We start from the raw sequence: 27,503 nt of genomic DNA, 5'->3' as shown, positions 1-27,503 counted from the left end.
AGAAAGTTCACCCAACAGAATGTGAAACAGAGATTGGAGGACAGCAAGAGAGGCCAACATCTTTGACTCTTTTAAATCCCTGAACCAAAGTGAACAGAGAAATAATAACCCAAACAGAGGGAGTTTACAACTGGAAAGGAAATAGGAGAGAACAGCTGAAGTACCCAGGTAGTTGCAGGAGGGTCGTCTTTTGTTTTTATTTTTTTATTATTGTTGGTGTAGAAGGGTTTCTTTTTCTTTTTCCTTTTTTTTTTTTTGCTTTTAAAAACAAATTTTAATTGACATACAACAATTTAATGTGTTTGCAGCAATATGGATTACCCTGGAGTAGATTATGTTAAGTGAAATAATCCAGACACAGAAAGACAAGTACCATAATATCTTGGTCATTTCTGGACTCTTATAAAAAGACAGTTATTTTTAATAAAATCAGTAGGAAAAAAACCTGGGACTTTTTTACTCTGATTTTCTTACTTCTATTAGATTTCTGTACAGTGTCTACACTCTCAAAACCAGAGTGTGAGGATGGAGTCAGCATTATCAGCTATCTGTAACAACCATTCCCATCTGTTATGGTGTGGATATGAAGTGTTCCCCAAGAGTCATGTGTGAGACAACCCAAGAATGTTCAGAGGTGAAATGATTATGTTATGAATGGTATAACCCTGTTAATGGATTAATCCACTGATATAAGTTAATGGGTGGTAACTGTAGGTAGGTAGGTAGGATGTGGCTGGAGGCAGTAGGTCACTAGGGGGTGTGCCTCTGGTGGTTATATTTTGTCTCTGGTGAGTGGAGTTCTCTCTGCTGCTTGGTGGCCATGTCATGAGCTGTTTTCCTCCATGACTTCCTTCCACCATGATGTCTGGCCTCACCTCAGGCTCGCAGCTATGGAGTCAGTTGACAGTGAACTGGCCCTCTGAAACCATGAGCCCAAATAGATGTTTTTTTCCCTCTAACTTGTTTCTTTCAAGTCTTTTAGCCACAAAAGGTGATGAACACACCCACAAAACACAGAAGGTCCTGGCTATTTCAAAGCTAGTTAAGTGGTTGAAAATATTTAAATTTATGTTTACAGATTCAAACCTTGTGCTCTCTCTACTAATTATTTCAGTGTAGGATGAAGAAAGGGGATGCTGGCAGCTTGAAAACATGCCACTATGTTTTTATTGTTTTGATTTTCAATTTCTAAATTATCATGGATACACTTCTCAAGATTTCTTTAGTAAACTGTTTGGTAAAGAAACACATTAATGAATTCATTTTTCATGGATCAGGTGAGTGACCTGCCTGGTTCTCCTCCTCTAAAGTTGTGATAAGGTGAAATGATTCTGCTTCCCACACACACACAGAAGTCCATCTGGCCAAGCAGGGAAATCAAATGAGCCTGGGGAGGTTATAGGTAACTGACTTGAGAGATAATGATGTTTTCAGAGGAAGTAGGAGGCAGACCTCAGGAGCAGAAGGAGAACAGTAAGGTTTTCCTTTCCAAAGGTCTTCAGAAGATAAGCCTTTCACATAAAAGTTGTAATTAACAGCCTCAGTAGTGAGGAATCCTATGACAAGCTTAAGCAGTCTTTCAATTGATGTTCTTACCCTTTTGGTCTTTCTCATACAGATTCCTGCCCTATTCAAAGCACACTAGCAGAGTGAAAAGGATACTGACCTCAGTAATGAGCATGGGTTCTAATCCCGGCTTACTGTGTCTGGGCCTCAGTGTGGTTTTAAGCAGAAAATGTAGGTGGGCTAAGGGAAGTCTTGGCACACTCCCTCTACAATCTTCTTGCTGGAAGTTAACTGAATCTCTACGTCCCCAAAGATGAGAAGCATGGGCAGAACATGGGCCTTGCTGCCTTATGTATCTGTAATGCTGACCACAACGTTTTTGGTACAAAGTAAACATTCAAGGCAAAACTGGCTAATTGCATGTCTGGCAGGGTTAGACTAAGTCTGGGATCACCCATTCAAAATTGGGCGAGGAAGGTCATAAAATGTAAAGCAGGTCAAATGGAGAATGGGAAGAAGTTAGTTCTGTTGTGAACCAAACTGAAAACACAAGCCCACTTCAATCCAAAATGCTAAACACCACTTTAGTGGTCAAAATCATAACTGAGCATTCATTCCACAGGTTGTTTCAGCAAGTTGCTTTTAGGTTTAATTTATAAAAATTTGCCTCCCAGTTCAATATAATCTGCAATTACCTACTACCTTCTTCTTCTTCTTCTTCTTCTTCTTCTTCTTTTTTTTTTTTAAATCTATGGCATAAAGTTAAGAATTACAGATAAGAAAAATTTGCCTGGCAAAAATCCTATAGTCTTGCAGCTCCTCTGCAAACCAGGGTTTGGATCCAGTACTAGCACTTCTTTCCTTCATTCCTTGGGGCCTTGCTGCAGCAAATTTCCTCTGCAGAAATTTCCCTTCGCAGAAATGCTCATGTGGCCTCCCTAATTTTTTTGTGGCTTACAGTCTTCAATTCCTTTCACTCTCACAGCAACAAGTTAATTTCCTCTAGAGAATGCTTCCTTTCTCTATATGTATTAATTTATGTGGAATCCATTAAGATTGACACATTAACTACAGATCACTGATTTTTGTAAAGAATATTTGGATTGATATGGAAGGATGAATGTTAAATTTGGAGGAGAGTACATTTCAAATTGCTACATTTAATATTGTTAAAGCACAAGGAGTGAATGTATGATGAGTTGAATAATTTATTTTAGAACGTTCCAGAATTCTTTCCGGGTGCCTTTTCTTAATTTAATAAAGTACATGCTACTAGTTTCAATTAAAGTTGAATGGAGGGAGTCATCTTCATTGTACAGGGGAAAAAAGAGACTGGGATGAGATTGAAAATCTCTGAATAAGGAACAAGTGAAGGAAGCTTATTTGTGATCTGTAAATTTTAATGAACATTTCTTTCCTTCAAAGGAGGACTAGAATTATTAAAGTATGGAGTGGAGCTGGGTTTTACAATGAGCTCAAAACCTTTTTTTTTTTTTAAGAGATAAGGTCTGTCTTGTTCTGTTTCCCAGGCTGACCCCAAATTTCTGGGATTAAGAGATTCTCAAACAGTCTCCTGCCTCAGTCTCCCATGTAGCTGGAACAATATATCCACTTTACTGCATTTGGCTTAAAACCTTAATTTTAACAAGTTTTAGGAAGGTAGATGTGAGAATCTGCCTATGCAATTCTGATAACTCACAAAAATTTTAAGAGAGGCGAAGGCTTATTCCAGTTCATCATCACCTGGCAGCTGATCTATCTTTTTTTTTTAATATTTATTTTTTTTTGTAGTTGGACACATACCTTTATTTATTTATTTACATGTTTTGCTGAGGATCAAACCAAGGGCCCCACATGTGTGAGGCGAAAAATAACCCCAGCCCTTGATCTATCTTTTTGTTCCCTGGTTCACTCACCTCAAAGCATCATGGGAGGTGTCTTGCTGAGGATTTCTATACATATCATCTAACTAGTAACACAATTTCCCAACTTACTTTTTAATAATTCCAAAGAAAACACTTGCTTGGTGTCTTTCTGAATGCTGGAGACAGCCAAGTCTACTGTTTGTAATGCACAGAGGTGAGGGAGGGGGAAGGGCAGATAACCTTTAGAAGAGGAAACACATTTGTCCCCAGAGACTTGCACATGCTGTTAAAAATTGTAAGAGTTCATATCACTAAGATGAGGGTGTTGGAGGGGCTGCAGCCACACTCCTTTCGCCTCACAATCTTTCAAAACCTACAATAGTAAATAATGAAAGTGGAAGTTGATCAGGTCAAATTTCAAAATCTATTGGAAGGCCCTGATTGACCTAAAAGTTGTCACTTAAATCTTCCCAGATCACTGGGGAACCCATGATTTTCTCTTGTTCATGGCTTTTTAAGTTAACCCCAATCTTATCCCATAAACTAATGAAGATGGGTTTGGACATACCAATCCATCCACTGCCTCAGTTATTGATGAGAGGAAAATTATAACCTATTTCTAGCTTCAACTAGTAGAAACGAAAGTTTTATTTCTGCTTCTTAGGCAAGGCACCAAATTTTTAATTCATCTAAAATCTGACTACTCCTTCTCCCTGGAATATACTAACTCAGAAACAGAATCTGTCTACAGACTTTAAAATATCCCATCTAGACTATAATCAGCTCCACTTCATGTCTGAGAGACACAGTCACTCTCCCTAATCTTACCCTCCACCTCCTGTTGTTCTTCATCTAATTTGGTCAAGAAACCAGAAAACTGACGTAATGCAAACCATATGGGCAGGACTTCCATGAACATGACCTAAAAGTACAGCCTGAAGAAGCAGCAGGAGTTTGTTCCAGAGAATGTGCTAGGGACCTGGAATTCAAGTTCTCTCCTATAGAATCTGAGTTTCCTTTGGCTCTTAAAGGAGAGGGCACATGAAGATCATCATGTCAAAACAGATCTCTAAAACAGAGATGGGTTGGTTGGGATATATGGATTCTCACTGATTACTGAATCCTGTGAGTATAAGTTGAGAATCATATTTAATACTTACAAAAAGTACTGAGGAAAACTGACTTAGCAGCAATTAAAAACCATTGTGTGGTCAAAATGAATTGAAATGTGTCCTGGTAAGTGCTGTGCACAACCAGGACTAAATAACTGATGCTAAGGATAGTGTGACTAGGGACCAAAAGTCATAGTGAATGTGAGTGGCTCATGATTAATCAAAACGGAAGAGTTCACAAAGTCCATACAGTTCTCTTAGTAGAACTCATTTGATGTGGAATACTATGAAGCTATTTGAATAGGACCAAGGAATTCCTAACAATTGCTTCTTCAGATAAGTGAGAGCTGCAGGATCCTCTTTCATCCTTTCTTACTCTTCCATGGCCTGCATCTTTCAGATCTAAGTTCAAATGTTCCTTCCATTGCAAAGCCTTCCTTGATCCCTCTGCATTTTACCAGGTCAGCAATGAATGCTATCAAAGCAATGTGGATACTTCCTTCCCTATCCTTAATGCCATTAAAAATTATATATTAATACTTCTGACAGAATTTGTTTAAGGTATGTTTTCTCATTGCAATGTGCCATCTGTGAGGGCAAAGTTCATGCCTGGTAAGGTCTAAGAAATATCCACTGAAATAGCAGATAAGACCATTAGTCAATAACCGTGGATATGCAAACTATGTTCCTAGCCCAGTTTTAAGCAGTGTACATGGATTAACACATCGACTTCTCACTGCAATTCTTTGTAGTAGGAACAATGATTAGCCCTCATACCATAGGGAACGAGCTGAGAGTGAAGAAAATCAGGGCCCTTGCTGAAAGTAGCACAATAAATAATGAGGGAGCTGAGATTTGTACCCCAAAGTCAGATTTTAGTTCTCAGAGTTAAGACTCTCACTTTTCTGCCTCCTAGGACCTTATATATGTCTCCTTCAAAGACTAAAATTCCCTATATTGTGTTGAGAGGAGGACTGAGGCAATAGGATCAATAACCAATGCCTGTGGGAACTCCCATCAGTGCAGAGGACAGGAGACAGAGATCATGGGGGAGGATAAAGGTGACCCTGGGCATTAATAAGGACAAAATCAGGGGGAACACAGACCTGTTAGGCTTGGAGGAAGTAAGGGGATGGGAGGAGGCCCCTGGGTCTGCACATTACACTTAGTAAGTGCCATGCAGGACAATTTGAGGGGTCTTCCATGTGGACCCCTTCTACTACCTTTGGTTGGACTACATTTTAGAAAAAGTCACTATATATGAAATGAGAGGACCCCATATTAGAAGAGTCTTTACCCCCAGACTGGAGGGACTTTCAGGGAGTACCTGTAAAAATCCCTGTTCTTTTTGGCCTGAAGCAGTAGTACTGTGTTTAAGAATGTGGATGCTGAAGCCGGGATACTCAGGGTTTAAAAGTAAGGTCCCCAAACTACGATCTTGAGTAAGATACTTAGACTTTCTGAGCCTCAACATCCTCCACTGTAAAACAGGTACAGTAATATCTGCTTATTGGACTGCAGTAAGGATTACGTATGGCAACTCATATAGAACACTGAATGCTACAAAGGACAGACTCAAGGAAGAGTGACTTTTAATACTGTGGAAGTGAGGGGGGTGGGCGGAACTGAACTTAGGCTGTCTTCATCGGGAAAGGTTTGGTTGTAAACTGGTTTCCAACTCAAGCATCTGTGGGGGAGACAGAGGAAGATACAGAGCAGTTGCTCTGTCACTCTTTACAAAACAAATATGTACACCAACCTAGGTGCTTCTCTTTGCTACAGCCTTTGGCAGAGAGCTTCCTCTAGGTTTTGAGCTATGTGAATCTTCTAGTTTCATTCTGCCAGGAAAATGTCAAAAAGTTGAGAACTCGTTATTCACAGAAAGAAGAGACTGTGAATAATGTTTCTTTCCAGTGCTTAATTTGGAGACCTTGCTTGGTTCTTTATCCCGACAGAGGGCAGAGGCAAAAAGTAACTAAAAATATTCCGCGTTGTTATCTGCCAACAGTATCAGTCAAAGTTTGGGAGAGGACAGCTTGCACTCATCAGCAAAACTAAGTTTTCAGACTATTTCTGGCTTCATTTATTTATGGGAAATAAGTCTTTCTTCCTCCAAATTAAGTGCATCTACAAAGGGAGTTTCATTATGATAATAATGATAATATGAAATTACATTTTATGGATGGTATTATGTGGTAGCATTTTAAGTTTCAATAGAGATAAGAACATTTATATAGTTAATTAAATCCCGAAGACATGAGCTTTGGAGTCAGCCTTGAATCGCAACTCCTTTAACTCATTGGCTGTGTGATTTAGGGTGAGTTCCATATTTTAGTTGAGCTTCAGTTTCCTCATCTTTAAAACTGAGATACATCACTGCATTATTTGAAGGGTTATTTTAAGATTGAGGTAAGGTGTTTAAGGCATGCTATGATTTGGATCTGAATTGTCTCCCCCAAACCCATGTTTTAAAGACCTAGCCCTTGTTGCTACTGGGAGGCATTGGACACTTTACAAGGTAGGGCCTCGTGGGAGGTTTTCTGGTCTTGGGGGCATGCCTGTGAAGAGGAGAGTGGGGACCCCAGCTCCTCCTCTTCCTCTGTTATACTTTTCATTCCCAACCCTGAGGTGAATGGTTTTGCTCTTCCATGCCCATGTCCCACATGACATGGTGCCACAGACCCTAAACAATGGGGCTAACTGGTCATGGACTTAAGATTTCAAATATGAAATATAATATGAAATCAAACTTTTTAATTTATAAGTTGATTTTTCTCTAGCCTTTGTTACAGTAGTGGAAAGCTCACTGACATAATCATGTCTTCACATGATTAGATACATAACAAAAGGACTTGTGACTTGACACTGCTACCACTTGTGCAGAATATACAAATTGGCTGATTTATATAAGCAGACAAACTAATTCCTTTTAGTTTTCCTCTGTCCCCGGGCAGTGGGTGTTCTGGCGGAATCCACCCCATTTATTGCAACAACAATGGAGACCAACTTCCTGTCTCAGGTATGAGCTGCTTTAAGTCAGTCTTGGTACACCTATCCCTTTGGAAGAGACTCATTTGGAAATGAGTCCAAGACTGACTTAAAGCAAACTGAGTCAACTGAGTCAGTGACAAGACAGGAAAAGTTTGTTGGAGGCTTTTGAATGCAACAGAAGTTTCCATCTCTCTTTCTGGATATGAATGAGGAGACAAGGCACCTTGTCACTAATGGACGCCATCTGATGTCAGAATAAGATATTGTTCTTAAGATTTTTGCCAGTTGGCTTGTTCTCCCCCCACCCATGATCATATATGGTTGTCACAGGCTAGACACATTAAAGGTGAGGAGAAAAATGAAAGAGACTCAATTAAAATCCCAAATAGTAACTTCAATCATTTCAGATACATTTAACCTAGAACCATGAAAGGTGTGTGTGTGTGTGTGTGTGTGTGTGTGTCTGTTTATTCTTTTCTAAATATACTAGTTCTGTGAGGAAACTTCATTGTCTTCCAATAGAACTTGTAATAAAAATTCCCTTCATTTATTTGAAACCCTCACTTTCTGTCACAGAAAGTTTAGCTCATTCCTGTCTATAATATCAGGATTAATCTGAAAAACCAAATAAGGACTCACTCATCTTATGGGTAAGAAAACTTAGGCCTAGAGAAATTCTTTTGCAATAGTAACAGAGCTTTTCAGACACTAAGCTAGGTTGAGTATCCCAGCTTCCTGAATCCAAATTGGATTCTCTGACTGGCTCTGCCAATTATAGAACTGAGGAGAGATATTTTAAAGCAGTTTCACATGCAATCTGTGATTAAAATGTGCAACTTGGGGAGAAAAAAATCTAGGTTTACATTCCAGATTTATTTAGTCCTTTTTCTACCATTTACTAGTTTGTGTGATCCCGAGTAAGCCACAGAAATGTTAACATGAGGGGAGTTTTTGAGGCTCTGTTTCCTGTTCCTAAGCTTACGGTAGGTACTACTAATTGACCAGCTACCCCAAACTCAGCTACAGAATCCTCAGCATAGTTCTCAGGACTGATACTCAAAAGTGTAACTCATTGGCATTTCCTGGGTTTCATTCTTGCTCTTCAGTGTGATCCAAACTGTGCTTTGGCATTGCTGAAAAGTGTATGGGAAATGTAGCCTCTGAAATGTTGTCCTAGACCCCCTGAATACAAGTCTGTCCTTGACAAGACCCCTAGGTCACTTCTGGGCACATTAAAGATTAAGATGCAATAAGAAACAATACTTTAAATTTCATGGCATTCTAAAAGTCAATGCTGATACAATTCAAAAGAAAAAAGGAATTTTCCAAGAACCTTGGGTAGCTCTCCAAGTGTTTTGAATTTGTTTAAGTCAGTCTTGGTACACCTATCCCCTTGGAAGAGACTCATTTGGGGGTGGGAAGTGCTGAATGGTCTTCATCCCAGCTCTTGGAAGAGAGTGGAGGGTTAGGTGGTAATATTTTATGTTGTGTGTGTATGCTCTTTTTTTCAGGATGCTGAATTAATCACAGGCAAACTTCCAACTAAACCCTCAGGGGAGAGTGAGCTGCAGAGGGAACTAGGAGATGCACTTCAGCCAGGGATCCCTGCACAGCTGTGGTCCATTGGCTTCTGTGCATTTGACCAATTACACAGTGAATTACCCCAATGAGTACTGTCACATGCACAATCTACCCTCACTATCCAAGTCTCTGTTAGGAGAACTGCTGTCAGTTCCATATAGACTTGTCTCTCATGGTTCTCAGAGGTGCTTTGCTGGAACAAAGAGACTGAGGACAGATGCAAGTCAAATTATGATGAACTATCCTATCCAGGAATGGAAGGCAGTGCTGCACAATGGGCAGGTTATCCTGAATCACTGGAGTAGAGTCTAGTCTTTATTATGTATCTGCTCTGTGGCTTTGGACTAGTCACTTGTTCTCTCTGGGCATCAGTATCTTTCATATAACATCAGAAGATCTATTAAATCTGTTACCAGGGTTAAGATGATATTTTTCCATGGTAGATACATATAGCCTGGCTGGATTGTGCAGGTTCTCATTACCCTTTCTTTTTTTTCTTTTGCCTTGAGATAGACTATACTTTTATTCCATGAAGTCTTTCCTGAACATGAATCTAAAGGTTTTATCTCTCTCTTCCAAAATTCAATAGCAGATGATATCTGCACTGAATGTTACCCATTCTGATTATCACACAGGATTTAAAAATATTATTGTGCTAGTGGACTATTCCATCACACTGAGAGAAATAATGCTACTAAGTTTAGGAACAACCCTGAAGAAACAGAAAAGTTTGAATTCAGTCCCTGTGAACCACTCATGGTAGACATCAACTCTGCAGTGACCCCTTCTCAAGTGCCTGTTGCTGCCTCAGGTACTTTCTATGTACACCCCATGTAATTCTGAAGACCATCTCTTCATGGTGGAACTGTAAACTCTAGGGCACATGAGGAAACTGAAACTCAAAGAGGTTTCCCATGCTTACTAATAAGTGGCAGTCTTGAGGCCTGTGGAGGAGGGTGTGGAGGAGGGGTGGGGAAAGCGGTAGGAAAGACAGAAGGACGCATTGGACAACAGGCATGAACACTAAATGAGGGGCTGGGATTGTGTCTGGCACGTGTGAGGCACTGGCTTGGATCCTTAGCACCACATAAAAATAAATAAATAAAATAAACGTATTGTGTTCATCTACAACTAAAAAAGACAAGAATATCATTTTAAAAAATGAAATAGAAATAAGTGCTGGCATTCTATAGCACAGTGGGGTAATTACAGATCACAATAACCTATTATATATTTAAGGAACTAGAAAAGAGGAACTTGACCTTTCCAAACATAAAGCAATGACAAGGTGTGCGTCCTGAGGACGCACACAATCCCAGCCCCTCATTTAGTTTTCATGCCTGTTGTCCAATGCGTCCTTCTGTCTTTCCTACCGCTTTCCCCACCCCTCCTCCACAGGGATGAGAGGTAGGAGGGAAAGGGAGAGAGAAGGGAAATTGCATGGAAATGGAAGGAGACCCTCAGGGTTATACAAAATTACATATAAGAGGAAGTGAAGGGAAAGGGAAAAATAATACAAGGGGGAGAAATGAATGACAGTAGAGGGGGTAGAGAGAGAAGAGGGGAGGGGAGGGGAGGGGAGGGGGGATAGTAGAGGATAGGAAAGGCAGCAGAATACAACAGACACTAGTATGGCAACATGTAAATCAATGGATGTGTAACTGATGTGATTCTGCAATCTGTATACGGGGTAAAAATGGGAGTTCATAACCCACTTGAATCAAAGTGTGAAATATGATATATCAAGAACTATGTAATGTTTTGAACAACCAACAATAAAAATTAAAAAAAAATAAAGCAATGACAAGGAGATGGAAATGTTAATTACCCTGATCTGAGCGGTACGCTTTGTATACATGCACTGGATTTTCACACTGCATCCATAAATATGTGCAATTAATAAATAATAATAATCTTTGATCCTAAACCAAAGAAACTTGAAACCCTCATAAGGCAGTATTCCCACATGAGGACTCCTTTTGCAGTGAATTCTCAGAGTGCCACCTGGGGTAGCCTATGCCCCTACTCCACACACTGATACATGGATTCTTAGCTTAACTCCCTGCTAGGGAGCCAAAGCAGGAATTCTCTGATTCACTGGGGGACGTTTACTTATATAGAGCCCTTGAAGGTGGTCCAGCTTCCAGAAATATTCTGCAGTAGAAGCTTGTAGAAATGTCGAAAGGCAAAGACGCAGCTTATTTATTGCTTAGGGAGATTTCAAAATTATGTCAAGGTCCATTTTTGTTCTCTCTCCCTAGAAGCCCTTTGTCAAAATTAAATAAGCATCAAGCAACTCTGCAAATCTCTTTGCAGCAGAGGATATAAAAAAGTCTTAATTTCTTTAGGAACACGAGGAGGTATTTGCTGGAGGTACTAGTTTTTTTATAACAAAATAATTTAATATTAATAGAAAGATGGTTAATAAAAAATTAATGCCAGCTCTTGCTTCCCAGAGCTGCCCAAGGAACATAATTTCCTTTCTTTCTTTCTTTTTCAATAAACAGTTCATAATATTTCCAAAGTTTTCACGGCAAGAATTTTTTTCATGAAGTAGAACTGCTATGACATTTCCTAGAATCTAAGATTTTATTGAGTATAAAGTAAATACTATAAAATACAGATATACTTATTGAGGAAAGAATAAAAAAATAAATATTCATAGTTAATTGAAGTTTCCTATTAACTTCAGGAGCTTCAGGAGGTGAATATTTGCCTTAAAAACAATATCTTTTCCTTGAAAACCAGGTTAATAACCCACAGCAGGCTTTTGATCATGACCTAGCAACATGGTAGAGGTACACGCAGATGTTGGATTTCAAATTCCAAAATGGAAACCAAGCCTGCACTTGGAAGAATCTTAGCATCACATATGAACTTTTCCTGTGGTTGTCTCAATTTTGTTGAGTGGCGATCTAGGTTTTCTGACATATTAAATATGTTTACAAAATTGAACTCTTTGGTTGTGATTCCCATTCTAGAAAAACACCAGATTGAAAGACAATGGGTCATAATAGAGTCTTGGCTTCCTTGTAAGAACGAGGATGACCAGATAGGTTCACTGACTCAGAAGGGACACAGAGAGGCAATGACAGCAGAGGAAAGGAACATGGCCAGAGGGTCCACTAGCACTGGTCCCCAGAGCCTGTGTCATAGTGACATCCTACGTGTCTGTGTTTCTTTTCACATCTATTAAATGGGGTTAGCTCCACCCTCTATGTATCTAGAGGTTTTATTGTGATAATTAAATGAGATCCCATAGTAATCATTTTGAAAAGTTATAAACACTATCCCAGGGTGCAATATTATAATTTAATGTACCTGCCTGCTAAATTATTGCACCTGACAGCTTAAAACCATTTAAATTACATCCTAATTTATCCAGTATAAGAAGCATATCCTTTTAGATGAGTCATTTTTAGGACAGGATAGTACGTTTAGCTACTGCTAACTCAAGAAATTATTTTAGAATATTTCTCTCTATAGAGTTTCCCCCCTCATTTTCCCAAAAGTAGACTTGCTAATGCAAAGATTCTATAAGAAACAGTAGGACAGACACCCTGTTTTAAGTGTGCATACATATATATTAAAGTGGAAAAGAAATAAAAGTAGGTTTAGCTGAAAAGAAGTGAGGGAAATAAATGAAAGTAGGTTTAACTGAAAGGAAATGAGGTTCCAGTGAAATTCAGGTGAGAAAACTGAAATGTTCTAGAAAGACATGATGTTTAGGGTGAATCAGATCATGAGGATCTCACCCTGATTCATGAAGAGTTGCCTTGTGTCATCTCACATATTTGGCTTAACAGGTGTCCAAGTTGAGACCTGGGTCCTGAGTCTCCTGACATGCTCAAAAGGGATTTCAAGAGGACTTTTGCCTTTCAGAAGACCCCCAATATACAAATGTGTGAATAACTGGATAAGATGAGAATTAAAAACTCATGGCATGAATGATAGCTTGGGAAATATTTCTGAAAATCACATAGCAATGCGTGATTAGTATCTTAATTATACTTAGGACTCTTAAAACAGAGAACAAAGGATACTTAAGATAAATGAATGAGAAAAGGAATAGCTAATTCACAGAGAAGCCAATTAAAACAGCACATAGACATATGGAAAGATGGTCAGCTGTTAAGTACAAATTTACAAAAGATTACACCCATAATAAGCTGCAAAGAGCAAGCAGCAATCAAAGTTTATGAAAGGACAGTGAAAAGAAAGGTCTTCTCACACAGAGGTAGAAACAGATACAGGAAAAAGTATTACAGAATATGCCTGTGTTTTTTCCCTGGGGGGAAAAATTGGGAGTCAGATGTTTTCAATTTCCTATATTTTTAACTATTATGCAAGTGAAAAATAACCATGTGCTTTAAAAATATAGTTAGAAAGATAAAAATATGCATTTATTGTAGAAAGAAAAGAATTACTGATAGGAATGGTGAGAGAGGAAGGAAAATCCAGCAATTGAATATTTTTACAAGGCCAAATATATTATTTCTTGGATTCAAGATTTTTCTCTCATGTTTTTACCTAACCCATGTTTTCATGCCATTTATACATTTTTTTGCCTTTTATGTAGTATTTCCTCTTTTTTAAAAAATAGATCTTTGACTTATCTAGAATTTAATTTTCAAGGAGGTTAGCTAAATGGTACTACATTTAAATACTCACAAATAGTTGTTTACTGATGTTGAATAATTCATACTCCCAATGATATGAAATGACATATTTATTAAGAATTTACTTTGATTATGTTTATAAACCAATTTCTATTCTCTTTATATCGTGCACTGGGCTGTGGTTTCACAGTTCACTTGAACTTCTAATAGAGATACTCTTCTCTCATCAGTTTTCATTTTACTAATTATAATATGTATTTTTTTTCATAAAATTTTCAGATTACTGTGTTAAATATTTAAAACAAACCACCAAAGAAATAAAGCTAAAATTAAAGTTCATTGTAGTAACCAATGAAATAACACTAAACTGATAGAATAAACCCCTTTAAAATGTTGTGTATTTAAATAATATAAGATTTCTCTTGGGAAAAGCAAAATTTTCTTTCAGTAAGAACTTTCTGGTATAAGAGCTTTTTTTCCTTCCATTTTTGATACTATTTACATATTTTTTACATAGGAAAGCCATGGAAACTTCCCTAACTTCTCATACTGTTTCTGAAAGATTATCCTAGGTTGCCTGTATTTTGGTTAAATAAAATGACATGTACTTTTTCTTTTGGGTTTTGCTTTTTGCTTAACAGTAAATTTCTTCATTCATTTATTCCTCCTTCTTTTCCAAATTCTTTCTTTTTCTCACTTAACTGCATTAGCTAATATTTTTTAAAAGTTAATTAACAGGGCAATGGTGAGCATCCATTTCTTTTCCTGGCCTTTACTGTTTCACCCTAAGATGAAAAGCAAGAGACAAAGCTTCAGTTAGTATGGTAGATAAACACAAAGAGGGAGACCCATTCAGGGAATGTTCATTGCTCTCTAATTTCCTAAGGGATTTAAATTTAAAGCCAAGCTTGATTAAATTTTTAATAGTCTTCTTGGCATCAAGGGGAAAAATTTTTCACTCTTTCAACTTATATATGATAAATATTATCCTTGTATTTTTTAAATCAATATTTTTTCATATTTATTTTTTAGTTTTAGGTTGACACAATATCTTCATTTTATATTTATATGGTGCTGAGGATTGAACCCAGGGCCTCACACATAATAGGTGAGCACTCTACCACCGAGCCACAACCCCAGCCCCTATCCTTATATTTTGAGACAACATTTTGCTGTTTTGTTACAGTTTGCATTCAGTTTTCTCTATATTCAAATTGATCTAAGGATTTTGCTTCTTCTCAGTATTCATTTATTGAAGGGGATTCATAGTTTTTTCTCATGAATTTATTTTTCTTAAATGTGGGTTGTCACCATATTCATAGAATTTCTAAATCATAAGTTTTTCTACTTAATGACCTGAAGAATTCCAATATCACTGAAGGCACTTGATTTTTAATGTTTGATAGGATTTATAGTTGAAGACTTCTGGGTAAATAAATGCTCTTTTGGACTGGAAGTTAGATTTTTCTGTTAGTTTAGGATAATGTAAGTATGACATTCTAAGACATATTCATTTATTAATTTATTTAAAGATGGGTTTGACTTCACTTTCCCTCTTCTAATCTCTTTCATCTCATTCTTGATCTTTGGTTTGTTATTCTCTTTTAATTTTTGGTGAGAAAAAAGTTATTATGGAGTTGGGCATGGTGCACATGCCTGTAATCCCAGTGACCCAGAAGGTTGAAACAGGAGGATTTCAAGCTCAAGGCCAGCCTCAGCAATTTAGTGAGATTGTATCTCAAAATATGAAATAAAAAGGGCTGGTGATAAGACTCAGTGTTTAAGAGCCCTGAGTTTCATACCCAATACAAACAAACAAAAACAAAGCAAAACAAAACAACAACAACAGGAGTGGTAGACTAGGCCTGTAATCCCAGTAGTTTGTGAGGCCAAGGTAGGAGGATCACAAGTTCAAAGCCAGTCTCAGCAACTTAGTGAGGCCCTCAGCAACTTAGCAAGACCCTATCTCAAAATAAAATATAAAAAAGGGCTGGGAATGTGGCTGAGTGGTTAAGCGCCTCTCGATTCAATTCCCAGTACCAAAAAAAGAAAAAAGAAAAAAACACTTTGATATGGAAATTTTTAGTTTATTCTGAGATATACTTTTTTTTTTCAGCCCCCAGCAAAAGAGTCATTATCTGTCTTTTGCATGAGGTCTTCCTCATCACATTTGGTAAGTTTATTTTGCACAATGGACATACTGCTTCTTTGCTGAGATTCTTCATTTTGATAGAGACATTGCTTATTGCTATTGGTTTTTCTCATTGGCTCAACTATAGCTTGGGGATGTTTCTCTTGCATGTGCTTATACTAATACTCTACTTGCTTTTGCATCTCTGCCAAGTGCAGTCTTGATCTGGATTAGGTGTTGGTTGCTTTGATTTTGTTTTTCCATTACTATTTTATCCTATGTGATTTTGGACAGAGAGAGAGAAACTGTATATGGGGTTTGATTCTTCTGATTTGCTACTTTAATTCTTGTCATAACTGGATAGTTAAATGCCAGTTGTGTGTTTTTCTCCTTTCATGAATGAGGTGATTATGTGCAGGCGTGTGCATGTATGCATGTATATGGGCATTGCCACACTTTTCTAAGGTGCCAGTAGAGATGGAAACTATAGCAGAATGTATTAGGGAGCAATTTGGACATATGCATCAATGTTTCACTTTAGATGCACATCATTTTGGACCAAGGAAACCCATTTTAAGAAATATGTCAGAAATCAAAGGTGTGGGAACATGTTAGCAACGGGAATGCTTCTTTTAGAGCTGTTTGTAATGTGGAATCCCTTAGAAACAAAGAAGACATCTAACAGTAAGTACTCACTTAATAAATGTTAATTAAATTGTGGTATTTACATTCAGTAAAATATAGCCATTAGAAATGATACATACTTAAATATATGAAAGGTAAAGTGGAAAATTATAACAGATGATTTAAAAAAGAGCATCACCTAATGTGAATACAAAACAATGATATTATGGATTGTATCTGTCAGAGGGTAGAGATGGTCTTCACTGCCTTTTAAATATATTTTTAAGAATAATTATGAATTAGCTTCATAATCAGAAAAATAATAATAAAGCTTAAAAAATGAAAAGAAAAACCGAGAAAGATACACACTCTCTACCACCATCTTGATATGAATACCAACTATGGATAGAAGGCTCTGTGCCTGGTACTGTACAAGGTCCTTAACACAATTATCTCACTTAATCCTCATAACAGCTCCATAAGGCAGAAATTAGTGTTTCAATTTTCAGCTGAGGAACTTGACAGGCTAAATATGCCCAATGTCACACAGCTCATAAAAGACGACGCCTGCATGTGAGCTCAGCTCAGCCTGACTGAAATCCACCAGGGTCCCAGTGCCCCTCAGAATCACCACCAACAACTTGCTGATTTGAAGATTCCGGGTTTGATCATAGAAAACTCATTATTTAAACTGCTGAATATTAATCCTTATTTCATACTCCAAATATGAACTTAAAAGAGGACTCAAAGAATAGAATACAGACGTATCTGAAAGAAAGAAGTTTAAAACCAGAAGACATAAACATTTATACTTTAGTGAAAATCATTGAATCTTCTCTTTAACTATTTTTGAGAAACAGAGAAAGAGAGCTTGAAAAACTAGGGGTTCTAAATAATTAGATCTTATTGTATCAACTTTTTCAAGCCATCAGGTAAACGATTTAATGTACTAAAGGAGCAAGTTTGCTTTAAGATATCCTCATGGTAGGAGGACATCCTGATTTTTCCAGTGGCTTAACCCAGTCATTGGACCAATCACAAGCTGTGCTTTGATTTAAAAAAATACCCCATTCTTCAACCCTTTGCTTTTATCACAAATCCAAATTCTAAGTTTCATTCATGTTTTCTTCTAATTATTAGCATTCTACACAGAATACTTGTCCAATGAAATCAATTGACTTATTTCAACAAGACGCACTAACATTAAAAAGTAAGAACAGTGGCAACAACATAGTGATAACCAAGAGTTCAGACACAGTAGGTGCTAGAATGTTGAGGGGATTAAAACTAATATAGCAATTAACCTTTCAAACATCCCTGCTCTGGAAAGCTATCTCTCAGGAAATTTCATAACCAGTAACAAAAGTAACAAGTCACCCAATACCAAAATAAAGTAGCGATTTCATAGATTATCCATACCTGCCCCACCCCACCCAGCCCAAGACGAAACAATGAGGCATCCAGGATTCTAACCCAAAGCAATAAAATTAAGGAAGAGTATGAAATAATGGAAGTCAAGTCCTGGCATCAAGTCCTTTTAGAAAACATTTAGAAACGTTCAATATTATTCACTGCCTCACCGAGAAATAGTAATTAATAAGACAAAAACAAAAACCCTGGAGTTGAATTAAGTGGATGATCAGGTAAGATAGTGCCAATGATCATCATCACCCTGCTCTTCCTCCAGTTGGAAGAGCAATACGAATAACAATTTGCCAATTAAAATAGCAAACACACTAGGATTCAGAAGCTAAACTGTAAAGTATTGGCAAAAAAAAGAAAAATACACTATTTTTAAAATTCATTTAAATCATGATTTTTGACAAGCAATAATTTCAATTGGTGCCTCATATCCATCGTTATGATAGTGCTGAGCCTGCCAAGATAATACATATTCATAAAATAAATCATAAAGCAACAAGGACTTGATGCAAGTATAACATCCTTAGACACAAATTAATAATCTAGGATAGAAAGTACAGGTTCCTGAATTCTGAGCCAACCAATAGAATGTTGGAAACGTTTCATTTCCTACTTACTCAACTAACCAGGAAAAAACAAAACAAAACAAAACAAAAACAAAAAACAACCAACAACAAAACCAAGAAATGCCATCAAATGTTCTATACTCTATTATTTTAAGAAAAATGCAAAGGGATCTCAAAACAAGAGCCAATTGCTTTCTTTCTCTAGCTTAACAGCAGTTCCTCATTGGAACACTGAGGCTTAGGTCCACCATAGCCATATTGAAAAAAAACAAACCCGAGAAAACCCCATTAAGGTCTCATGAAAACCTGAACTTATCCCGAAATCTCTATGGATGCATGTCTATAAGTTATCTGCAAAGATCTCAAACATTACTTTAAAGGGAACAGCTAAGCAAATTGGTCCCAACAGAAATACAAATAAATGGATTAAAAACTGGCTATCTAACCGTATACAGAGAGAAATCGTAATTGGTAGTCCGTCTAGTTGGGGAGAGGTTTCCAGTGGGGTCCCACAAGGATCGATATTGGGTCCCATTTTGTTTAATATCTTTATAAAAAATCTGGAAGACAAAGTAGAGAATGTGCTAATTAAGTCGACTGATGCCAGTAGATTGGGATGGGTTGTTAAAGTAAATTGGATATAGATAAATGCTACTGGTCTCTAGAAAGCATAAAGATAGAGCAATGCTAGCAGAGCATGGGAATGCCAATTATTTGGGTTTAAAAAATGTATTTTTAAAAAATTAATTACAAGCAGTAGAAATAGATTAAAGAAATCTTAGCGGCTTTGCATTACAAAAGATTAGGCACAATGGGAAAAGACAATACAGAGATTCACAACAACCATGAATGTAGAATAAAGAACACCTTCAAATGAAGATCTTTTGGGGCATCTCTATTGTGATGCTTATGAATATGATTATTTTTCTGATTTCATTTTTGGTGTATATGAAAATTATATATTTTCAAATGTTCATCTTTTATGTATTACTTTATTGAATTTAAAATTTCTACAAGACTTCTATAAATTTCAGCATACAATTATTTATATAAATGAAAAAAAAAAGAAAACTGGGGTTTGTGGGTTTCTCAATGCAGTAAAGATTCTGGAGGCATTTCAAATATGTAATAAGTAAAGTGGCTAAAAGGCACGACTAACTAACTTTTCAAACATGCATATACTTAGTAATTGGCAGAAAAATAAACCAGGAGAAAACATAAGACTTTAAGAAAAAATAAAGGAGAGTTGAAAACTTGAAGGCCTGATCAAAAACAGGGAGGAAAATTAATCAAAAGGAAATTCTATCAGGAAACACTCAGTAGTGCACACATATACACAAGAATTCAAGGGACAACAGAAAGGACTCTCCTGACACTAGCAGGGAGATTGGATTTTTTTTAAATTTATTTTTACTCTTATTTTGGAGGGTATTATATTTTCTGAACTGTGGAGGACACTTGGGAAAACTACTTCATAGACTTCATGTTGGTGTGAAGATTGCTTAAAAAGTCTTGATATTTCCCACCGTCATTTGTCACATGAAGGCAACTGTGAAAGTGACACTTGCTTATGGATTTCTATGTGCAGAGAGTTTTTCTTTTCTTTCTTTTTTTTTTTTGTGAAGTCAATTGAGTTGAATATATGAACTGATGTGGAACGACCTTTTCAATGTAACTTTATTTTTTTTCATTTGTTAGCACTGTGGAATATACACTGAATATGGCTGGGAAAACCCAAAGTGCATCTCAGAAGTGTTTACTTCGCTATGCAACCTGGGCTGTTGCATTTTCTTTAAGGGTTTTAGTTTTTGCATCACTTAAATGACAGGATAGTAATTTAGAAGCCACAAACTTCCTTATTCAAACAAAAAGTTAAGAGAAACTAACACAGAAATGGGAAAAGTACTGAAGAATCTGCTCAAGGAACAATGGGTTCCCATCAGGCTGGCTTCCCATTTTGATCCACCCCTGACCTCAGGGCAGAGCAGTTTAACAGTAAGTTTAGGTGATTGGACACACTACTTTCAACTCTAGGCAACTACCAAAGGTGAAAAATTCAATCCCTCTCCTAGTGACTGATTTTTTTTTCCCCCAGAGTATAAAATATTTAGTTGATGATATGTGCCTGATCTTTGAAAAAAGACAATGAAAAGAAGGGACATGGAAAACTACCCCATTCACCATGCTCTACAAGAAATAGTAGCACTATTCCTGACACCAACACAAATGAAAGCATTGGACAATCAGAACCCAGTGTGGTTTTTCATGCTGGGTTGAAAATGAAACCACGGGGACCTGGAATATTAGATGCAACTTTTTTTTTGTTTTAATCTCATCTAGATGTATTCCATTCTATTCAATAAAGCTTGACATAGTGGGTTTGTTATAAACTTTAGAGTGAACACTCATTGAAAAGTGATTTCCTTGCTTTAACTTTAAAATTTCTGCCATACAACATTCCTTTCCAGGTCATATTCTCCTTAAGGGTTGTGACTGCCCCCTACATGTGACTGCTAGACCACATAAAACGCACAAGCAAGCATCGTCCATAAGTGTGGAAACTATAAATTTTATTTTAAAAATAATAATGCCTGACAATAATAGTTTATTAATATTTATGACTAGCAGAGTCCTTACCTCATATGGAGGTCACTTCTATTAAAGAATTTTAAGAATAACACAAACATATTGTTCTTTTCTGGCCTCAGTTTCTCATGTTTGAGACTGAGGAGCAGATGCTCTGAGCTGGACAGGTCTTTGCTACAGAAAGCTGTCCTCTGCACTAGCGGGTGGATAGTAGCATCCCTGACCTCATCACGCTGGACACCAGTAGCAATGCCCTTCTCACAGTTTGACATCCAAAAATATCCTCTGACATTGTCAAGAATTCTCTGGGAGACAAAATCGCCCCTGTCTGTGAAACACTGAAAAAGGAGGATTTTAGATATCTTTCTTATTCTCTTGTATTTTATCACCTCAGTTGTGGATCTATCTGCAGCCCAGAGGATGGGCTTTTCAACCTGGTGAGGTACCTGATAAGTGAAGCTTTCTCTACTCCAGCTCAGTACAATTGAGTGTAAAACACCTAAAGCTTTCCAGATTCCGTTCATATACAATATCCACCATCTAGATCTTAAATTTATCATTTAAATGCAAATCAGTATGAAAAATAGGGTAGATGAAAGTGAGAGAGCTCAGATGCTACCTTATGAAGTCAGCCTTGCGTTAGGCAATTGATTTAAACTCATCTTAAGCTGCAGTCCTCTGAGATAGTGCTATTTATTCATTCTCTTTCCTTTACTAAGACTACAATATTAGGTAAATCATGAAATGGATGTTAGAAGTACTCTGACATTTGACAGCCCAAGAAAGCCATGAGTGTAGGTTGGAATCTACCAACCAAAAGACTCCATTCAGTGAAACCCTGGGCATTGGTAAGAAATTAATAATTTCCTTGGCCCCATGGCTCATTGGCTTTCAAAGCCTATGTTTATTATTTGCATCATTATTAACATCATGTTCTGAGAAAGAAGTGCCTTTGGTTAGAGAATAGTCTAAAGTCAAATAACCGACCTATGGGTATGTGGGAAACATAAGTTTCCACAAGGTTTACTCAAATAAATCCCAATGGTAGAGATTATTTATATGTTCTATCCTGAAATTAATCTGAAGCTAGATAAAATTAAAATATCAATTAAATAATCAATTATTATTATTATACAGAATAACTCCATATGGTTTAAAGATTTTGTTGCTTTCTTTGTCCTATTACCATTTTATTGAACTCAATATTACACATTATTTGCTAAACACTACTTCAAGCAGATACTAAGTCAAGACCTTGTTTTCATTATCTATTTCAAAGGATCTAAATTTGGACTATTGGGAAATGCATACACAATTATACAGTCTAGTGCAGAAAGTTCTATAACAGGAAGCCAGGTAAAGTTCCATTCTGGGATTAATGTGGATTAACTCCATTGGGACTCTTGACAGAAGCCTCAAAGTGGTGATTTCTCAACTTGGCTGCAAATCAGAATTCCTGAGGAAACTAAAGAGTATGCAATCAAGGCATACCCCAAGATACTCAAATGAGAATTCTGGGGGAAGGGATCCTGCCTTCAGTATTCTTTTTAATCCTCTACACATCATTCCATTTGGCAGCTAAGGTTGAAAATGATTGTTCTAAAGAAAAAACAGTGTTTACTATCATGCAGGAAGTTTTTCACTATGCCTGACATAAACAAGATGGTGGCCTCATATGTCAACTGCTTCAATGATAAGGGTGTATGTGCAAGGTGTGCAGTAATCCTGTGATCCCGTGTCACTAAATGAAAAAATCTATTCCTCTTTTTTTTTTTCCTTCCACACTTGTCTGATGACCTAAGGAGGAAGTCTCAATTTGTTGCTGGGGGTCTTAACACATCTTTAGAATTGTTTATTATACTTTTAAGTTTAAGAGAATAAATATTTTAGGTCCAAAGTCCTGTTATTTATTTTTATTTATTTAAAAAAATCCTCCAGAAAGTAATAATAATTTGAGTGACATAAAGTATAAAAATTTAAGGTGAATAAATTAAAGAAATGTAAATAAAATAAACAATATACTTATGCCTGGGGAAAAAGTCACATAGGTGGTTCTCAGACAAAGTTTTGGGAAAACCTACAGTTCATGGAAAGGGCATCACTCAAAGCTTGGGTGATGAGTCTGGGCCATAATTGTGCCTTTCTCACTAAATATATTTGTAATTTTGGGAAAATTATCTATTCTCTCCCTGGGGCTTTGGTTTCCTCCTGTTTTGAGGAAGGCCAGAAGCCTATACTAGTAGCATTCCTCTATGCACTTAAGAAGCAAGAGGGCTTGCCCTCTGAATTTACCTTGTTGACATCCAGGCGCATCTTCTCATTGTTGGCACTAGCAGCCTTCTCTGCTGCTTTCTTTTGGCGTTGGGGTCCTCTCCCAAAGAAAATGTAGTTGACCAAAGCATATTCCAGAAGGGCCATGAAAACGAAGACAAAGCACCCCATTAGGTACATGTCAATGGCCTTCACATAAGGGATTTTGGGGAGAGTTTCCCGGAGGTGAGTGTTGATTGTGGTCATTGTTAGTACAGTTGTAATTCCTGAAAAAAAAAAAGGAAAAAGAAAAATGTTAGAATAATGATATTCCCATTTCCTTTTTGCTCTTACAATCACTGGAAAGGTTGATTTTACTCATTTATATAAACCACAACATATTTACTGGGCACTTATTATATATCAGCTCTGTGATAGGCCCTGGGGATGTACATATATTAGCTTATGGTGAACATTAATCACTTTGGGAGATTTCCTTTCATTATATTTTTTAATTTATACTTATTATAACTAGTGAATTAAATGTTATTATAACCGTATGCATAAAATGATTATATGGGGAAGACTCTAGTTCAGTTCCATGAGGTAGTGGGGAGGAGAATAGGAAATGGATATGTCTGAGCAGGTTTCTGAAGACTGAGTGATCATTACCCTGGTGAACAAGGCCTGGAGGTCGATATTTAAGGAATACATCAGGGTACTGGGGTGGAGAAAACTTGATATAAAAGGTTGGGTTTGTAAGAAAAATTATGGGTGCATTATTAAGCAGGATGAATTGAATTGTGAGAAGAGGGGAGATTCAAGAAAGGGCTGCAAGATGGGGAGCCCAAGAAGACATTTAAATTAAAGGCAATGTGAAGCACTGGCCAGCACTGGCCTTCAAGCAGGAAACTTATAGACAACTGAATTTAGGACAGTCACTCTGGTAGCAGTGTGTTGTGTGGGAGACACAGGCAAGACAATAAAGGACACCAGTTCAGAGGCTTCTGGAAAAATCCACTTAAATGACAGAGGGGAAGTAAGATAATAGCAATGATTCTGAAATCAATGGACGCATTATACAGATGGCATTAAATGAACCACTGTCAACATTTCAGAAACTGGAAGTGGAGGGTAGCAGAGAAGCAGGAGTCAGTTCTCATGGCTTAGGGTTGGACAATCAGGCACAATGCCCACATAAACAGCTCAGAAGTATTATAAGAGTCCTATGGGAAATGCCACTCTGGGTTAGACTCTAACTGCTCATCCAGTAGGGTGGACAGTTCTGGCTGTCGCAAGTAGTTTTCCTCGAAGTTGTAATTGGAAGGTAAAGAGCACAGGAGTCCAGAGTTCTGAGCATGATAAATTCCAACTTTGTTGCCAAACAGTGATGTCAAAATAGACAAAGCTCAGAGGTCAAGATCACACAGATGGGAAGTCGTACCATGACTGTTTAAAACAGCGTATTTTTAACTGTTCCCTTTAACACTTTCCAACAGCATATCTCAAAGGCTAAATTTTATTTCTATGACTTTTTGAGGACATAGTTTTCTGATTCGATTTTTATCTAGCAATAACATCATACTTTTTATTTTGCTTCTGTAGATTTTCATGAAAAACTACAGAAAATATAGATTTGAGCCTTGGTTTTGCTTTATGTTAATTGAAGCATCTTAACGGTTCTCCTCTTTTTTCTTTGTTAATCATTCTTGTTCTCTTCTTCATTTCAACTATAGACTACCCTGCTCCACATGATGAGACAATGTTGATTTGACTAAGTCTGATTTTGAGGTATTTCTGAAAATAATAGCAAACTGCTCACCTAAAAAGATGTTTCAAAAATCTCCTTTAAAAAGTAAATAATTATTTCTTGATTCTATAACACACACACACAAAGTAGATAACAGATTTTAACTTTAGCAAAATAGGATATTCTCAAACTGTATGCATTCCTTTATTCAGGGAACAATTACTGAGCACCATTCCCCAGGCAGGACACTGTGGATACAATACCAGATTTGGATCTTCCCCTGGGGATCCTTCAGTACTGTGGGAGGAAAATTCATCGCATAATGAAAGTTATACCTATGGCTACTCCTCATAGGGCAGCTCTACAGGATTTTAAGAGTATATATCACAGGCCTTGCCTCAGTCCCAGAGGTCATTTCTTCTACTCCCTTCTATCCTTGGTCCATCACAATCTAACCTGAACATCAGCCAACGTGAACCCCTTTCCAACTGAAATCAAATCTTGTCACTTTTTGCTCAGTGGCAATGTCTGTCTGTACCATAGTCTATAAAAACCTTCATGAGCTTTCATTCCTCCCTCCCCAATATCATCTTTACTCCACCCCTTGAGCTTACTCTATCCTGGCCTCAGGAGATTCTTACGAACCTATTTTGATGGTTCCTGCCTCAGCGTACTAGCAGTAGCTGGGAATATCATCACCAACTGGGCTACTTGGGTCTTCATCTTGAACTCTTGTGTTTTATGGACAACTTCTGCCCTGAGATCAGCCTTGATTTTCCTAAACTGTTCTCTGTTGTATACTCAAGCCCTCTTACCTGGTTGATTCCCCTCTATAGATTTACCCTATACTATAATATGCATGGTTATTCAATTTGTTGTCTATCTTTTACTACCTGAGTAAACCTTCCAGAAGAGGACTGCTGTATCCAGTGCACCGTCTGGTTAGACCATATCAGGAATTCAACAGATATTTTTTTGAATGAATAATGAATGACTTTCTAAGAAAGCCATAATGGAATTTGAGATCTCGTGGTGAAGAAGTCAACAATTCAATATTTTAAGGGGAATAGTCAGAACTGAAAATAATGAAGATTGCACAGAAGGTCATAAATTTACTTTACCCAGAGTTAATAACAAAAAATGTTTAAGAAATATAATTTAGTATCCTCCTCCTGTTGTTATAAGAGAAAAAAAAATATCTTATGATAATCCATGCCACAGATGATTTCCCAGTGTTCTTATTCTGCTGTCTCTGTCCTCTGTATGCTGCTCAAAACCATTAATAAAACTGTAGAATCCTTTTTGCTTATCCATCTACTACATATTGCATATCCTTGTCTCATGAAAAAAAGTTGGAAAGGAGCTCTTCTCAGGTATAGAAGCATAGAATGGATGCAAAGTGAACAATTATGCAAGCAATATTACATGAAATATGTTTCAATAAAAATATGAAACCAATGAATCTAATTTCATCACCAATAGCTATATAGTTAACTAATTTTGACACGGAAGAGCTTTAATTCATGTTTAATTGATTTAATGGTGAATCAGATCACCCAAAGTCTGAAGGCTAAACTCTTGTAATGGGCAAGGTCCAGTCCTGTCAGGCATTACAAATCCCTGGGTAGGAAACTGCACGCATGTGCAGACATGCAGGCACAGAGTAAAACCCCACATGCAGTTGGAAAATGGCTTACCTAAAGCCACTCTGGCAGCTGAAGCATCATAATTAATCCAGAAAGAGACCCAGGAGAGGATCGTAATCAAGATGGAAGGCATGTATGTTTGCAGGATGAAGTAGCCAATATTTCTCTTAAGCTTAAAGCTGAGGGACAATCTGGGATAGGACCCTAGAAAGGCAATTTCAGAATGTTATCATTATTAATTAATAACTACACAATGCTTTTCATTAAAATCCATAAACATTTTGACATATTCCCTAAATTCAATTCTAGCTCTTGGTTTAGGAACTTGTTTTTTCCCTCCAGCAAAAATAGTCTGAGAGCACTGGGGTTTATTAAAATTATTAGAGCTACTCAGTGGCAGAAGCTACTCAGTGTGGAGTACATCCAGTATTCACCAGTGATTAAAAAGGATTCCTGCTTTTCCCTGCTCAGCGCCATACACTGCAGGAACAGAGACTGATTCTCTGCCATTGTGATGACAAGACTATTTGGGAGAACCTTTTGTTGCCTTTCTTAATCGTCCCCCAGCAAGTTCACCCTACAGCTTTTCTCTTACATAAGAATAAAACTGCATGCTCTGATCATAGAACATAGAAATCCCTTCTGTGTAGATTTTCACGTGCATGCATCCTTTATTAGTTCTTAACAATTTCAATGCCCCCTGATCCACAGGATGGTGAAGAATCATTGCTTTTGAGCAGCATTTTTGGGAAAAACAACTAACAGTATAGGTTACTAAGTCTGGGTTTTTGGTTGTAGTGATCTAGGGCATTACTCTTTGGATGAGAGTCACCGGAGAGCACATTCTTACAATA

General features: G+C 37.2%; 1 protein-coding gene across 3 annotated transcripts in view; it reads right to left on the bottom strand.

Moving 5' to 3' along the window:
- Gabrb2 (gamma-aminobutyric acid type A receptor subunit beta2) overlaps positions 1-27,503 on the bottom strand; it is a 232,515-nt gene that overhangs the window by 15,387 nt on the left and 189,625 nt on the right. Inside the window, exons 8-10 of one of the 3 annotated variants that reach the window (XM_027938712.2) lie at positions 26,701-26,853; positions 23,296-23,540; positions 18,864-18,977 (exon numbers count right to left, since the gene is read on the bottom strand). In XM_027938712.2, coding sequence (XP_027794513.1) covers positions 18,864-18,977; positions 23,296-23,540; positions 26,701-26,853 — 512 coding nt within the window. The remainder of the gene's footprint in view (positions 1-18,863; positions 18,978-23,295; positions 23,541-26,700; positions 26,854-27,503) is intronic. The other 2 variants (XM_071612006.1, XM_071612007.1) reach the window with 2 other exon arrangements.

This window comes from Marmota flaviventris, chromosome 5 (genome assembly GCF_047511675.1).
Source record: "Marmota flaviventris isolate mMarFla1 chromosome 5, mMarFla1.hap1, whole genome shotgun sequence".
Lineage (NCBI taxonomy): Eukaryota > Metazoa > Chordata > Mammalia > Rodentia > Sciuridae > Marmota > Marmota flaviventris.
This window is presented reverse-complemented; position numbering and strand designations above follow the sequence as displayed.